The following is a 16,995-nucleotide window of genomic DNA, read 5'->3' as shown; positions in this document are numbered from 1 at the left end:
TGTTTCAAGAATATTTTTTTCACAGGTCTCATAAATTGTTGAAGAGCAGGAAGAGAGCCCATAAATTTATAAAAAGGAGCTCAACTACCATAGATTTTAAATCAGCAAGGCAGCCACTCACAGAGAATAAATAACAGAATGTGACTCAGATTTTTGTAGCATCAGGAAATTCTATATAATGAAGAATTTCTAACTATTAGAATAAATATTTGCTAGTTACTAAATGACACTATTAGAAAATTAAGAGTACATATATGGAGAATATATTTTCCACCATAAAGTGCATAACTGGATGAAGGCTGACACATCACAACTGGAAATACACATTCGTTCAAAAATATTCATACACAAGAAAGTTATAAGTTTGATATTTCAGAAGAATATGCAATGGGGAGAGCATGAAACTATTGATACGATAGGAAAGTGGAACTATCATTAAGGGTATGATTTAATAAGCAAAATATTCATCATTGATGTGTTACTCAATTTCTTTTGTAGATTTCAATAGCTGGAAAAATAAAGAAAAAAATAAATTTACAAAATTTTATTTATGAAATCGTCCTGTGTCCATGGAGACTTGAAAGACAGGCAAAGCCCAGGGCAGCACTACAACGCTCTTAGCTAAGTGTATTTATCTTAACTGCTAGCAGAAAAAACCTTCAAAACCCTGGGGCTGGCACTGTAGCACTGCTAAGCCACTACTGGCAATATGGGCATCCCATATGGGGCTGCAGCTTCTTCTCTCTCTTTTTTTTAAAGTATTAAAATATAAATAGAAAAAATTTCATGTACTTCAAAGCTATAATTCTAATAAGATAGCCATATTTCCCTCTCTTTCAATACCCTCTCTTTCCTTTCCCTCTCCTTTCAATTTTTGCTTTCACATAATTTAAAGTTACTTGATAGATACATGCTTACCACAGCTTTGAGTCTCAACTACTGCGTATGCAGCTAATATCCTGCTAATACACCTGGTAGGGCAACAGGTAAGCCACCTGGAGGTCTGGTCTCCTCATTTCTAGCTGGCCCAGCTCTTCCTAGTGCAGCTAGTGAGCAGTGGACCAGTAGACGTAGGCCTCTCCTTCTGTCAGTCTGCCTTTCATATATACATTTTTTTAAAATCTAAATTCCTGTGCAAAGAGGCAAAAATAGCTCTGACATCAGCCCCCACAGGCAGCACATTGCGTGTTACCTGAGTGAATCTCCTAAAGAAAGTGGAGCAGGCTCCAACACAACCTGTTTTAGAGGCCTGCAAAAGTTTATCGAAAAAAAAACATACTATTTAAAAAAAAAAAAACTACACATGAATTTCAAAAATTTGCTCTCACCATTTTTACTTTTTTTAAACTACCATTTGCTTTGAATAGACTCACTGAATGGAAAGTTCAGTGTAAACCAGTCTTCTACAGGTGGCCTGCCTTAATTCCAATATAAATTAAATAACTGAAAAACAGATTTTTTTAAAGCAAAACTATGGCTAAAAATTTTTCAAATTCACTGTATAGAATCAATCCACAGAGTTTGAGTTATGTAACCAGGTCTAGATAAAAGGCACAAAGCAGTGACAATAATGTAGCAGCTACAACTTCTTCCAGATATTGAATTTTTTATGCCTTAAAAGCAGCTGAATACATCTCATAAGGTATATTTTTCAATTTCTAAGAAAACATAATATACATTTAAAATGTGGCTTGTATCTGGGGCTGACATTAATTTTGCCTTCATGCGCACTAATGTAGCTTATATTTAAGAGCTTAGATTTTAAATAATAAAATAGCTTTCATTCAGTATGAACACATTTAACTAGAATGAATAAATAAGAGAACATGAGCAGTGAGTTTAATCAGCCAAGATACAGAAGTAAAATCTGTTCAAAGACATGCCTTTGCATGTTGTAAAAGAATCTATAATTACCCACCAGAGACTCTAAGAGACATACTGGCTGCAACAAGACCAAATGAATTCTGAGCCACAGATTCCTGCCTTCCTTGGTCAGCTTGTCCCACATCATAAACGGTGAGTGTGCCTCCACTGTCAACATGGAACTTACCACTCTCTGTGATCTGTACACCTGCCTAGAAAGTGAAAGAGGGTTGTCATTTAAAGAAAGAAAGCTAACTAGAAGAATACGGTATTTGCAATTTTTTTCCATTTCGTTTCCTTTGTTCCACTTTGTAGCATCAGCAAAACATTTTCACAAATTATTTCTGCCTCTCTTCCCCTCCACACTTAAATGTCATAGCCCTCTGGCTACACTTACAGCTCGGTATTTGCTGTTGAGAGTCTGGAACAATCAGATAAAATTCTCCATAGACATTATCTCTGTTTACATAGGGTGGAATTGATTGCTTGTAGGGAGGTATCCAGAGCCATAACCTTTCCCAAATTGTGAATGGGAGTTGCTTGCTATGAAGTTGAGGATGGTAATGCATGTAAAATATCTGTTGTAAGAGTATTCAGCATCCTATCAATAGGTGGTTTGATGCCACCTTTTGGAAACCGCACTCTCAGATATTTTGCTGAAAATGGCTACAAGCTGATGTTGTTACTGAAATTCTGAGGGAGCGACATTACGGCATGGGCGGTTAAGCCCCCGACTGCGTTAGGGCCTGTTTTCGGTCCACCTCCTCACTAGTGCTCCTGGGAAAGTGGCAGGAGCTAGCTTATACCACTCACGTGGGAGATCTGAGTGTAGTTCTAGATTCCTGGCTCGTTGCTGGTCCCACCCTAGCCTTCGCATCCACCTGAGAAGTTAAAAATAGCAGAGGAAAAATAAAACTCTGTGTCCGTATTTCTCCTCTCTTTGTAAGTCGTGTGAAAGGATGAAAGGGTATTTGAACGAATAAATAAAATAACCCTTAAAAATAAAGAACAGTAACTTTAAAATGTGTACTTTAAAAAGGTGTACTTGTCAAATTTCCTTTTTAATATAAATGTACAATGTTAAGTAAACAAAGGTTTGGCTGAAAATATTCAGACTATGTTGGAGGGCACGAGCTTTAAGGCTCAAGTTTGGCAACCCCTGGTTTAAATTTATTTTTTACAGAGATTTGAAAAAAGAAGCAAGCCCACAACAGTGCAAGGCCCTGGTGCTATGCAGTAACAGCAACAGTGAGACAACAGTTTCAAGAAACTAGTTGGAAATTCCTCACCAATGTTGTTGTTTATCATATTTCTCCAGAAAATACCCTTCAGTGACGTTGTGATAGAATGTGAGATCAACAATTTCATGTTCTTGAAAGCCTAGGCTCAATGAACCTAAAGAAGAAAGTTGCATAAATAAAAAGATACTGTTTCGTTAAAGCCATTCAGGTTTTAAACTTTGAAGTATTTTTCCTTTCCATGCCCCTTTATTATCAAGCTTTTCATTTCTGCCTGATTTCAGCTAATGAGCTACTTTTAATCTACCTCTTAGTTATTAATCTAGAGTGGCTTCTCACTAGCCACTGAAGCTTTTAATTTATATATGATAGCAGCAATTTTCCCTTTAGGAATTTGGGCCTATCAAGTTGTTTTTTATTATTATTATTATCATTATCAAGCACACGACAAAAGCTAAACATTACCAAACCCTTGAGTGCAAATCAGAAGCAGTCACTTTAAAAGAAAAAGTAAAGAGCAAAAAATAAACACGCCACAGTATTAAGAAGTCTTACTTGCAAGTGAAAATCATAGCAATAAATCAACGTGCGAATCATTAACTTCCTTTCAGGGGGTCAATACATCTGCCAGTGTTCTCACCGCTACTGTACTTGCACCTGACATCTTACCTTGTTCCATGTAATTATGGGCTGCAGCTCTCCGAGAGCATGACAGGAGATGTTTATGTTTTTTTCCAGCCTCAATAATTGTGTCCTGAGGAATCTGAGCAAACACTGGGAGATCTGGGGAAAAGAAATCACATGCACCTCTCATAACAGAACCAATTTTGTCAACAGTTACCAGCCCCATCAAACTGCAGAATTCTGGATCTAACACAGGCTAGCCACATTCACCTCTAAAATAAACAACAAATATTGACTAAGCCGTAGAACAGAAAGTGCAGAGCAGGAAAAGAATGAAGATGAGTAAGGGGATTATACTGCAGCTTTAACCACATTTGTAATTTAAAGGGGTTTCAGGAGCTCGTGGGAAGTGTGTTTAATGGAAACACCACGCAAAATTTTAATCTTTTTGGACCAAGTTAAATTTTATTATTTTTTTCAAAATGTGACGTTCATTTATTTTCATCTATGTGAAAGACAAACTAACATACACAAAGCACACATACAAAGAGAGCATTCATCCAGTTCTTTACTCTCAAACTGCCCACAACAACTAGGACTGGCCCAGACAGAAGCCAGCAACTAGGAATCTCACCTGGGGTCGCAAGATGAGAGGTAGTATCCCAGGGACTTGAACCACTACCTGCTGCCTCCCAGGGCACATGAGCAGGAAGCTAGATCAGATGCAAGGCAGTCAGAACTTGAACCAGTGCCCCAATACAGGATATGGGAATCCCCCAACACAGGTTTTGCTTGCTGTACCATAATGGCCACACCAAACTTACTTTTTGATTCCATTTTCACACAAAGTTCTTCTAAAACACTCGTTTATTTTTATTTGTTTGAAATGTGTGATCACACAGAGAAGACGGTGAGGCAGAGTCATACAGCAAGATCTTCCATTTATTGATCCACATCCCAAATGGCTGCAATTGCCAGGGCTGAGCCCCACTGAAGCTCCTGGTCTCCCAGGAGCTCAGGATTACAGGCACCTAAGGATTTGGAAGACTTTCTTCTATTTTTCCCATGGACGTTACAAGTGAGGTGAAGCAAAAGAAGAGCAGGCATGGCTTAGACCAGCACCTGTTTTGGAAGCTGGCATCACAGACAGTGGCTTTACCCACTATACCACAATCCTGGCTGCTTCAGAAACTTCTTAAAATACTGCTGCAAGTATTTTAGCAGCTGAGTTTTAAATATAGGCCTTCCATTATTCTTGCTCAATAGCTCTTGCTAAGTATAAAATAACACTAATTGGTAACATCAAACTTGTTTCTGGCTAAGACATAAACATTGAATTCTTAAGGAATGTTTCCTTAAAAAGCACAAACAATCACAGTCATGGGAGTTAAGTGGCACCTCAGTGTGGTTTTCATTTGTATCTCCCTGATGGCTAGGGAGCCTGAGCATCTTTTCATTTTATCACAGGGGTTTTTGTTTGTTTGTTTGTTTTGTTTGTTTGTTTGTTTTTTTACTGTCACTGGGTTACTGAAGCTCTTTGTAAATCCTGGATATTAGTCCCCTATCACTTGTGTAATGTGCAAAAATTTTCTCCCATTCGTTGGCTGCTTCTAAACTATGTTAATTGTTTCCTTTGCTGTACAGACGCCTTTTAGTTTGATGTAGTCCCATTTGTTTATTTTGTCTTTGACTGCCTGTGCTTTTGGCATCTTTTCTAAGAAGTCTCCCTGTTCCTATGTCTTGGAGAGTGCTTCCTATACCTTCCTTTAATAGCTTGATGGTTTCTGGGTGTAGAACTAGGTCCTTCAACTATTTAGAGCTGGTTTTTGAATAATGTGACAGGTGCAGGTCTTGCTTCTTAATTCTGCAAGCTGCTATCTAGTTGTGCCAACAGCATTTGTGGATGAGAACAGACGTTTTCCCTGGATTGTTTTCAGTTTTCTTGTCGAAGATCAGTGGGCTATACATGTGTGGGCTCCCTTCTGGTGTTTCTATCTGTTCCTTTGATCTTCTCTGCTTCTCTACCAGCACTAGGCTTTTGTGTTTTCTTTTCATCACCCATGCACTGGTTATTCAGTGGCTCATTGTTTTCGATTCCATGGTGCTGTATTTTTTTTCTTCTTTTTCTTTTGACTTCACACCTGTTGTTGACCTTATTTGTGGGCTTCTCGCTGAAGGGAATGTATAGTGATGGAGTAATAGAGAGCACCGTATCCAGATGTGGAGCTACAACGCAACATGCATCCCAACTTCCAAATCAAAGATGGACTTCAAATGGAACTGTTGGACATATCTAGAAAATTGGATGCTGGATTGTCTGATATTGTCTGTATCATCAATGTTGGGACACACTTAAGTAACAAACTGATGGAATTGTAACTCCTTATGAAGGACTACACTATTGTAACAACATGGGGAAAATCAGTCAGGGGGTGGGAGTTTAGGGGCTGGGATCCAAGACTCCACCAAATTATACCATAAAAATTCAAAATTCAATATAAAAATTTAAAATAGACTTAAAAACAGAAAAATCACAACCCACATAATTAAAAATAGGCAAATTCAATAACTATTAAAAAATTAATCTCAGAAACTTTAAAAATCTCAAAAAGATACCCCCAAAGAATGAAAATCATTTTACTGGAGAGTCCTGCCCTGTGTTTGAAATAAATGATAAAAATTTAACACAATCCCTTCTTTAAAATAAAGCAAGAGATTTTTTAAATTACTTTTTAGAACTCTAATTTGAAAATTAAAGATAATGCAAAGTCAAAAATATTTTTAATCAATCTTACATATGCATACCCAAAAACATTAACAAAGTGTTGACAGGTGAAATTCACCGTCTGGAAATGTTTAGATAGAGTGGCCAGGTAAGGTTTATGCCAAGATTCAAAGCTTCTTAAATGCTCAAATTCTTTTACAATCTGAAACTTTCAGAAAAAAAAAAAAAACAAAAACAGGGACAGAAGAGAAACAATAGATTTGAAAGCAGAACACAGAGGAACAAAATCTACAGTAAGTGAAGAGGAGTAATTGCTTTCTCCTCAGACAGTGAATGAGAAGAGGTGCCTGCCTCTCCAATCTCACTCAACAAAGTGCTGGACACTTGTCAGTGCAATACAGCACACAAAGGACATAAAAGGCCAACAGATTCAACAGGAAAAAAAAATTTAAAAGCTGTTTTGCTACACAGAGAACATTATTGCCTTTAGAGAAAATATAAAAATCTTAAAAATACCTGAAATGTATTCAACAAATTCACAAGACACAAGATAAATCCAAAACAAATTAGCAAAAAAATTATGTGTGTGTGTGTGTGTGCAGTTGATGAGCAAATTCACACAGAAGTGTTAAATAATCAATAGCATTTATCATGGCTGAAAAACAAGGGATATTTAAGAAGCAACCTAAACAACACATGTGCAACATTTGCATGCTGAAAACTACAAAATATTGATGTAAGAAAAATCTTAAAAATGAATACGCACACATTCATAGATTGGAAGTTTCTAGATGGCAAAGCTTTCTTCTTGAGTAGATATACTGATTTAACACAACTTCTAATAAAATTCAGTAAAATCTTGTTCATAAATGAATACAAGATAATTCTAAAATACTTAACAAAGAATCAAGTGAGAAAGATCACTCTAGTGGATTTTCAGACTAAACACATAGCTATAAAACGTAAGACTCTATGGCTTTGAGGAAGGGGTATGTGCATATATGTCAATAGAGAAGAGTAGAGAATCTAAACCACAGTATGTCCAGTGACACTGGCGATCATACATAGTAATTCAAGGGGAAGTTTTCCACAAATAATGCCAGAAGAATTCCATAACCTTTGGCAGAAGAATACACATTGGCCTAAGTCTCACACGTGACACAAAATCAACTCAAAACAGAAAAACTTACATGCAGGAGAAATGTTTGGAATCTAACACCAAGGTTTGCTGCATAAAGGCAATTCATTGAAGAAGATTTTGATAAGCTAGACTTGATTTTGTTTTACATTCATCTGTAAAATGAGAAGACAATAAATAAACTGAAGAAAATGTATGTAAAGCATGTATATACTGAAGAAGCAATATCTACAATAAAGAGCCTGAAAATTTTGGCAATGAAAATATGACTAGCAAATACGACAAATATGACATACATGTATGACACATTCAGACATATAAATTGGTTAAACTCATCGGTGATTTACAGAAATGCATGTTGAAATTACGAGAGAAGACAGGCATTTTACTGTGACTTAAGGCCTCCCTTGCCATGCCTGTATCCCATAGGGAAGCCTATTTGAGTCCTGGCTGCTCAACTTTTCATTCAGTTCCCTGTTAGGCAACTGGAAAAGTGGTTGAAGAAAGCCATGTGCTTGGACCCTTGAAACTTATATAATAGACCCAGATGGCTTTCAAGGTCCTAGCTTTGCCCTGACCCAGCCCTGACACTTGTGTCCAGTTCAAGCTTGAACTAGCAGATGGAAATAGAAGGTTGATATTTCTGTAACTCTTCCTTTAAAATAAACAAACATATATTTTAAATATGCTACATGAAATATTACGGGGCAAAAATACCAGGGACCTTCACGGTGGGATAGCCTAGCAGCTAACATCTATGGCTTGCATACGCTGCTGTGATCCTATATGGGTACCAGTTCATGTCCTGACTGCTCCACTTCCAGCTCCTGGCTTGGGGCCTGGGAAAGCAGTAGAGGATGGCCAAAGGTCTTGGGACACTGCACCCACATGGGTGACCTGGAAGAAGCTCATGGCTCCTGGCTTCAAATCGGCATAATGGGTTGGGAAGAGTTTGAAAATTCTGTTAAAACGTTAAGTAAGTTATATCAGGTATTTGAGGAAATGGTGAAGATTTCTTTTTGGTTTCCTATACCCTATATTAAAGTGTCTGGGTTCTAGCTTGGCTTCTTCCCAAATACAGCCTTATGTTAGCATACACCTTTAGATATAGAAGATGATGGGTTAAGCACTGGGGTCTCATCACCACATGAGAAAACCAGACTGTCTCAGACTCCTGGGTTTAGCTGGTCCAATTCCTTCTGCTGTGAGCGTTTCAGACCATGTTAGTGTATCTGTTGCCATTCAAATAGAATGAAAAAAATACATGTGTGTGTGTATAAATATATTTGAATGAATATATACATATTCATACATATGAATACATATTTGAATGAATATACATATTCATTCATATCTATGTATGTGTGTGATTTCATGCATATGTACATATATGTGTGTATGTGCATATATACATGTAAATCATATGTGTGTATGCAATTATCAAACAAACCAATAACTATATTCTTGGGAGCTTACTTATACAGATAATTAGATTCATGAAAAAAACCTGTAAATTATTGAGTGTTTGCAGAAATTTTATTAACTTGTACAATGGGTTAAGCTGCTGTTTGAAACCTCAAACTTCATATCGGAATGCTGGTTTGAGTCAGATCTAGATTTCTGCTAACGCACCCAAGAGACAGTGGATGACAGGTCAAGTTCTTCGACCCCTGCTATCCATGTGGGAGTTTCTGGCTCTTGGCTTTGGCCCAAAGTTAAGGGAAATGTCAATGAAGATATTATGAATTCAAGTATGGTTACAGCATTGTAAATGAGCAACCCTGATATTGTTTTTTGAAATAATAATATCTCTGAATATTTATTAGAAGGGGAAACTGAGTCAGAACATCATGACAATAAAACATAAGAAGGATCTATTTGCTGTGGCTCAGTTTATCTGAATTTTAGTCATGGCTTTATAAACTGTCCTGCTGTGGAAGTTATGTGGTAAAAATAAAATTTGAATCAGAGAGTTCTCCAAAAAGGGCTTATAATTACTGAACATCTGGATGCAAGACATATTCATAAATCAATGTCATTCAGCTAGAGAACTCTGTCCTTTCCATATATCAAAAACATAAAAGAGCACACTTGAAAAGGTCTTAATAGTCCTTTTTAATGCTCCATATGTATAACGGCAAGTCATTTCATTGGATTTGTGACATGAACACAAATGGAAAGATTCTTTGTAGCCTGGTACAGTGGCAGAAATAAGGATGTCAAAATTTTCAAAAGGTAAAATTAAAGTCTGAAAGAAAAGTTTCTTTATAAATAATAACTCTGTGGCAATGCCCTCTGCTAGTTATGTAGGAACATCATAATCGAGTGCTCAGAATCCAGAAACGCTGTTTATACTCCAGCTATCCCGGGCCCCAATACATAGTCCAAAACCCACACTGCCCTATTGATTCTTCATACTAACTCAGCATGAACTTCTTAGGAAAACATATTTGAAATTAAAATTGATGTAAAAGTACACACATTTTGAAATATCTAAGGTTTAACCTTCAAAGAAAAAAAGTGGGGGTTTTTTGGTTTTTGTTTGTTTGTTTGTTTGTTTTTACTGATTTAAATTATTTGTTTGCAAGGGACACAAAGAGTTAGAGAGACAGGCAAAGCTAGAGATCTTGTGTCTACTGCTTCATTCCTTAAAATGCCCATGACAACTGTGATTAGGCCAGATCAAGGCAAAAAGTTGGGAGCTCAATTTGAGTCTCCCATGTGGTGTCAAGGACTCAGACACTTGAGCCCTCGCCTGCTGCTTCCTAGGGTGTTGGCAGAAAGTTGGAAGTGAAGCTGGATGTGCTGCAGTCATCCCAAGCGAGACACCCTTCCCAGAAGTTACACTTCTGAACCAAAATAGAACCCTTAGGCAACACGTGAGACAAGAATGTGTCTGAAATCAAAGGTAACAAGAGATGAGAGGATATGTCCAGTAGTCCCAGTATTGCTGTTAAGGTCTGTGGCAGAGGGAGAAAGTTGAGTGTGTGCCAGCTTTGAAGTGCAGTGGTCCACAGCAGATGGAACAGTCCCCCTCCCTACAGAGCTTCCTGAAGACAGCAGCAGCTGTCTGCCACGACCAAACAGCATAGTCTGGAAGACAGGAAGTACGTTTCCTTGTGGTGGTGCAATGCTGGGATGGGCAGATACCCTTCATTGTCCTTGGAAATGAAGAGGTGCATCAGCTTCTATGAAACTGAAGGTGTCTTCCAGGAGGGAAGAAAAACCCTTATTTCTGTCACTGGATATCTGCTCACTTAGTGACTTGACCTGACAGCAAATAGTGTGTGCAGAGGCTCCGCTGAGAACCAGGCAGTGTTGTCATAGCTGTTGGTACATAGTACTGCCCTCATGGCTAGGTGGTGTTCATAAAAGGTGGTGGCTTTAACCATCTTTCAGGTCATTCCCCTGAATTCACATCTGACTTGGTACAAAACCCCACCATGTGAACTTTGTTAAGAGATGTAAAGGTTAATGACTTAAACTGGATTTCACACATCAGGGAACCGGGTAATGGGAGGGGAAATGTCAAAATTATCTCTGAATCAAGTACAGGAGACTCCTGGAAACTGCCCATCCACGCTATCCTAACGATGCAGTTGGAGTGAGTCAGAAAGGAAAGGCCACTCCAGCCCATGTGCTATCTGGGAGAGAGGTCTCCAGAACTCAACCTGCTTGCCAGGAGCTCAAGGTTCTTTACAGGGTAATGAGAGTTACTGATTTTTCCTTGCTGGAGAGTAAATGCCAACTTTTTTCACACATTATACTCCCAGATGAAATTGGATGTATTTGTAGATTACATATTGTTTTAATATATTCTCTGGGTAATTTACACTAAATACATGTTCCATAATACTTAAAACAAGATGGATTCTAAAAATCCATTAGAAATAAAAAGCAACCCTATCTCTCATGTCCACTCAAAAAATCATGAATGTAAGTCAAAATTAATTTAACACATTTTCTATTTTAATTACTATGGATATATTATGTATTTCATTATTTAGTATGATTAAGTCCTTTTTCAAGATAGCTCTTTCTCAGAATTTTCCTGGTTATTATTTCTTATGCCTCTGAACTAATTTTAATGAATTTTTATTCCAACTATATTACACGACAGTGGTAATAGTGGAAATTTCTAGACTATTCCCTTCGTTAGTGCAGTCATTATATCACTTCTCTACTAGCAAGATTCTGTCATATGAGCTCAGTTGCTCTCTTTTATCATGTAAAAGAAATGCCTATTCGGAACTATGTAATTTAATGAGAATGAATCCTGACTTTAATATATGTCACTTTAGTATCTGTGAAAAGGATCATGATTCCCCCAACTAAATCCAGTAATGCAGTACAATATATTAATAGCTTTCCTACCATTGAATCATTCTTGAATTTCAAGACTACAACTAGCATCTTTAATGTGCCACTGGGCTCATTATGATCCATAATTGCATGTTTACACTCATCATTATTAATGTTTATTTACATTCATGTATTCTTGTATCTATATGAGAGATAGTTTGCATCTTTTACTTTTAATAAATTCTTGGGATTTTGTTATCAGTATTATCCCTATACAGTTCACACCATTTTCTATTACTTCAAGTGATATAAATAGTACTAAAATGGCTATTTGAAAAAATGTGATGATTTTGTGGGAAAACCCCTGCCCATGTACTGTTACTGAAGAAAGAACTTTCTCCCATGTTGTTTACAGGATAATTAATGTTTTGTGCAACTGTCACAGTGCAAAGTGAGTGTCTGCTCTGCTCTCATCTAAGGCAATTTATCTTCTCCCTCCTATAATCTGTATAGATTTCTATCTCCTCCTAAATCGATTTCAGGACTTAAATTTTTCCACATTACTAATTTTTTAAAAAAGATTTGCATTTAATTGAATAAAAAAATACAAGCATGAAAAATAAAATCATGGCATTAGAAGGAAGCATTCTCAATTGACTTTTGCACTATCAAGGCAAATATTAAGCCAACAATCTAGCAAATAACATGTTGATACTATTGAGAGACTGTTTTGATATTGAAAATGCCATGAAAAGATCCTGAGGACCCATTTCGCTAGTGATCCATATAGCATACCTTGAGAAGTACTGTAACATACATGGAATGTGGGGTTCCCCCAAGGAAAGAAGCAGCAAGGCACAGGAGCCACTTAGAGCTGCAGGCATGTAGTCCAGTGATGCGTTACCAGGTCTCCCTCCCATACCCGAGTGTCTAGGTTTGATAGCAGCCTCCGGCACCTGACTCCTGCTTCCACTTGAACTCTTACTTAGTGCAGGAATTGATTATGATCCCAGACCCTAACCGCATTCCCAGACCAGTCACAGCCACTATAGACTTTTGAGGAGGAACCAGGGGAAGAACTAAACTGATAGGAACTCTGTTTCTTTAACTCTGGTGCAACCTCTGATTCTCTCTCTCTCTCTCTCTCTCTCTCTCTCTCTCTCTCTCTCTCTTTCTCTCTCTTTCACACACATACACACACACACACACACATACATATTTCATTCAAAATACATAGTAAAAAAATATATCACAAAATTCAAGTCTGAGACATCTTAAACAAAATAAGACATCCTAGGATATAAAACTTAGGAACACTTAAGCAATTAACATCCTCCCAAAATGTTTTAAATGTTGCTTTTCCCAAGGAAAGAGGTACAGGTTCTTCAAAGTATTACTGGGGGGAAGATATTTGGTGGAAAGGATTGTTGTTTATAATGTCAGAGACAAAACCATTCCACCCACTATACATTCCCACGACCTCAGTCACTCTTCCATTCCCACAAAAGTACAAGTTTTCCAGAGTTGACCCTGAAGCAGAATGTCAGCACCACATTTCCTCACCCTAGAGCATAAAAATAAATAAATAAGGGCATCAAGGTAAAGCAAGAGTCATTCCACCAAGCACAAGACACCATGTCTGGGCCCGGCAGCGTGGCCTAGCGGCTAAAGTCCTTGCCTTGAACTCACCAGGATCCCATATGGGCTCCAGTTCTAATCCTAGCAGCTCCACTTCCCGTCCAGCTCCCTACTTCTGGCCTGGGAAAGCAGTCGAGGACAGCCCAAAGCCTTGTGACCCTGCACCCACGTGGGAGACCCAGAAGAGGCTCCTGGCTTCGGATCGGCATAGCATCGGCCGTTGTGGTCACTTGGGGAGTGAATCATCGGAAGGAAGATCTTCCTCTCTGCCTCTCCTCCTCTCTGTATATCTGACTTTCCAATAAATAAACAAATCTTTAAAAAAAAAAAAAAGACACCATGCCTTTCTGTGATTTCATCTATGCATGGGAAGTGAACTAATTAATTGTAAAAATTTTGTAAGAAAGCAGATCACAATTTTAATAACACAATCCTAATTACCATGAACAGAAGTAAAATTCCCAAACATGGTGTATAAAATATTCATCAGAAGAAGAGCATCAAATTAAAATATTTTTTCTATCAATTAAAAAAATACATTACAAGCTACTTGCTAAGTGTGTGAACAACAAAGAGGTGATACCTTCAGGATTGGAAAACACATGGCAGTGTTTATACCTTTGGGCATTATGGTCAGCCAGACAGACACTTTTTTCACCGGCAGTGGATTGATTGCTTGACATTCATATTGGCTTTGGCCATGCTGTACTGCATGGTCAATTCTCAAAGTTCCAGAGGAGAGAATGGTACCTCGGCCTGCAAAGGAGAGTTGCCCCCTTGCAACGAAGGAAAGAGAGCTCATTGAAGTGTGTCTGCATTGCCCCAGTTGCTGAAACCAGAATCACATGGTTGTCCCGAGTGACAAGTTGAAATAAGCCTTTCATGAATTCCTGGGGTTAGCAGGTACTGTGATCTCTCCTCCCTAATTTGGAACCCCCAAAACACAGTTTGATTTTGATCTGCTTCCAACTTCTGCTACTGTTTTGCAGGGAATCTTCAGCAACACAGTTTAATATCTTAAGGAGTTCCCCCGACTCCTTTTATTCCCTTCAAAGTCTTACAACAGTTAAAATTTAAACTTTCAAATCTCTCTCCAACATCTGGTAAACATGTGGCAATATTTAGAAAAAAAACATTACAGAAAAAAAAATAAACGCTAAGTGCGGAGTCCCAGAAAAACAAGAATGATGCTTTTTCAAACTCATTCTGATACACCTCATAGAAAATAATAAGAAGAATAAGCAAACAAATAAATAAATACAATCACTAATTCTTGTATCTATTAAGCTGCTGTATCCTTCTCAACAGTATTTTCTGTGATCACTAGTAATTAAATGACAATGTCATTCTCAACTGTTTCAATGAAAATTTGCTTCTTATTGAATACCTTATTAAAGAAGGAAAAATAACAATCTTTACTGAGTGCACACAATTTGCTGTTATTATTCTAAACATTTAAAGGTTTAAATGGATCCAAAGCAATCCCCTCCCACACTCCACAAATAGGAAACATCAACACCTGCAGTACAAAGACTTATTTGACCAAACTAATTTGCCTAAAGTTCTTATCCCTAGAAAATTCAGGAGCAATGATGTGAATCTAGGCTATGGGGATCCTAACTCCACCTCCTTTCCACAGTGTGTTCTTCTGAAATCTTGTAATAACTCATGGGAATATGCCAACCAAGGAAATTCACAAATGTGGATGTATTTCAAATCTAAACTAATAACTGAACTTAGAACTTAGGGTTCAAAGTCAAGAAGAAATTTGAGAAACTGTCACCAGCCAATTTTCCATCTTGTTTTGTAATACCTTTTAAGATGCTGGAATGACCTGGTCTCTCAGGGTCGGGGGCTTAGACTACCTGCCAGGACCTGCATCCCACACACACCCACTACAAACCTCAACTTTTTGAGAGTCTCACTTAGCATGGTCATGCTTCACTTATGGTTTCACTTTACGCATGATTTCATCTTGTACTCATAGAGATCCTCCAGCACTTTGAAAAAATATTTGAAACTGCTGAACTTTCTAATGATTTCATTTTAAAAGATGTATTTATTTGAAACAAAGAGGAAGAGCTTTTTCATTTGCTGGTAAACTAAAGTGGACTAAACACTCAAGCCTTTTGTATAGTTTTAACTATATTTTTAATCTCCAAAATATAAAGAAGGTATTTATTTCTTCCTGCAATTATGTTTAAATGTGCAAATACCTCCTTTTGTCCAGACAATTACTGGATTTGGACTTTGTTCTGCTTCACAAAGAAATTCCACAGCATGATCTTCTAGCACAACTTGATCCTTGGGGATTATTGTGAATTGTGGAGGAGCTAAGGAGAGCAGGATGATCAAGAATATTAACAACTTATAGGTGCTTATGTATGTTTGTACATGCTGGAAAAAAATGCAAAGTAGACATATCTAAGTTTACAAAGTAGAAAACCAGTAGGAAATAACAAGGAACTGTTTCTCAGCATTAATATTGCCAGGCAGATAATTACAAATAAGTCACTAAGGCAGTGCCACCAAGGCCCTCCACCTGGTGAGAAGCTAAAGGCCCGTACCCTGTGCTGGGCCCCACCAGAAAGCGCCCACTTGGAGGTTGAACTTGCGTTTAAAGTGTCCTGATAAAATGGGAGCTCAGATTAGTGGCAAAAAGTCTAGTTCACAGGCACATGATCAAGGAGCCCAAAGGTTTGCACTCTCAGACTTCAGTTACAGATCTTTATCATGATGGTATTGCCATCATCATCATACTACACGTTTTCTTTCTTGATTCATTCTTCTTCAAAATGAACTTCAATAAGCAATGTTTTTCTGACCCTGCTTTCCTCTCTCTTTTTTCTTGAAAAAGAATTGAGAAGGATCAGTGGCTGCCAGTGACAATATCATTAGATTCTTCTAGTTGATACCAACAGCTGCGATAAACATATTTAAAGGTGAAGATCATATCTGAACCATTAACAAAATAACTTTCCTCCAAGTTTGCATATGCAGATTAGCACTCAAAACAGGTTTGCTCTGTCAAGCTCCGAAGGAAAAATAAGCTGCTTAAGATAAATATTCCTAAAATACATTAAATTATACTTCAAAAAAGTTGCATATAAGTAAAAAAATCAGTCTAAATAATTAGATCTTTTTTAGTTGATTTCATATAAAAGATAAAGAGCTATAAGCTATGTACATTGGGAGTTTTCACAGTGTTCAAGGGAAATGAATAATCTGTACAAATTATGCATACCTTTTCTAATTTTTACGTGTAATTCCTTCTCTCCATGAAACTATTAAGGAGTCTTGCAGAACTTATATGAAGGGATCTTGCTTATATTTTAATAAATATGTACAAAAAATAATTTTAAAAGGCCAAGTAATATCCAGGTAGCTGTATTTTTAAAAGATTTTCCAAATGACTTAACATCTCTGGATTCCTATGTCTTTGCCAAACTCCCCCTGACATATAGGAA

At 37.4% G+C, this 16,995-nt stretch overlaps 1 protein-coding gene across 1 annotated transcript in view; it reads right to left on the bottom strand.

Moving 5' to 3' along the window:
• PXDNL (peroxidasin like) overlaps positions 1–16,995 on the bottom strand; it is a 372,636-nt gene that overhangs the window by 81,194 nt on the left and 274,447 nt on the right. Inside the window, 5 exon segments of the mRNA XM_040972689.1 lie at positions 1,919–2,075; positions 3,771–3,833; positions 3,835–3,884; positions 14,147–14,305; positions 15,745–15,861. Of these exon segments, the coding sequence (XP_040828623.1) occupies positions 1,919–2,075; positions 3,771–3,833; positions 3,835–3,884; positions 14,147–14,305; positions 15,745–15,861 (546 nt within the window).

Source organism: Ochotona curzoniae, unplaced genomic scaffold (genome assembly GCF_017591425.1).
Source record: "Ochotona curzoniae isolate NIBS_2020 unplaced genomic scaffold, NIBS_Ocur_1.0 contig_2318, whole genome shotgun sequence".
NCBI classification, from domain to species: domain Eukaryota; kingdom Metazoa; phylum Chordata; class Mammalia; order Lagomorpha; family Ochotonidae; genus Ochotona; species Ochotona curzoniae.
Note: the sequence above shows the minus strand (reverse complement) of the source record. Positions and strands in the feature narration are given on the sequence as shown.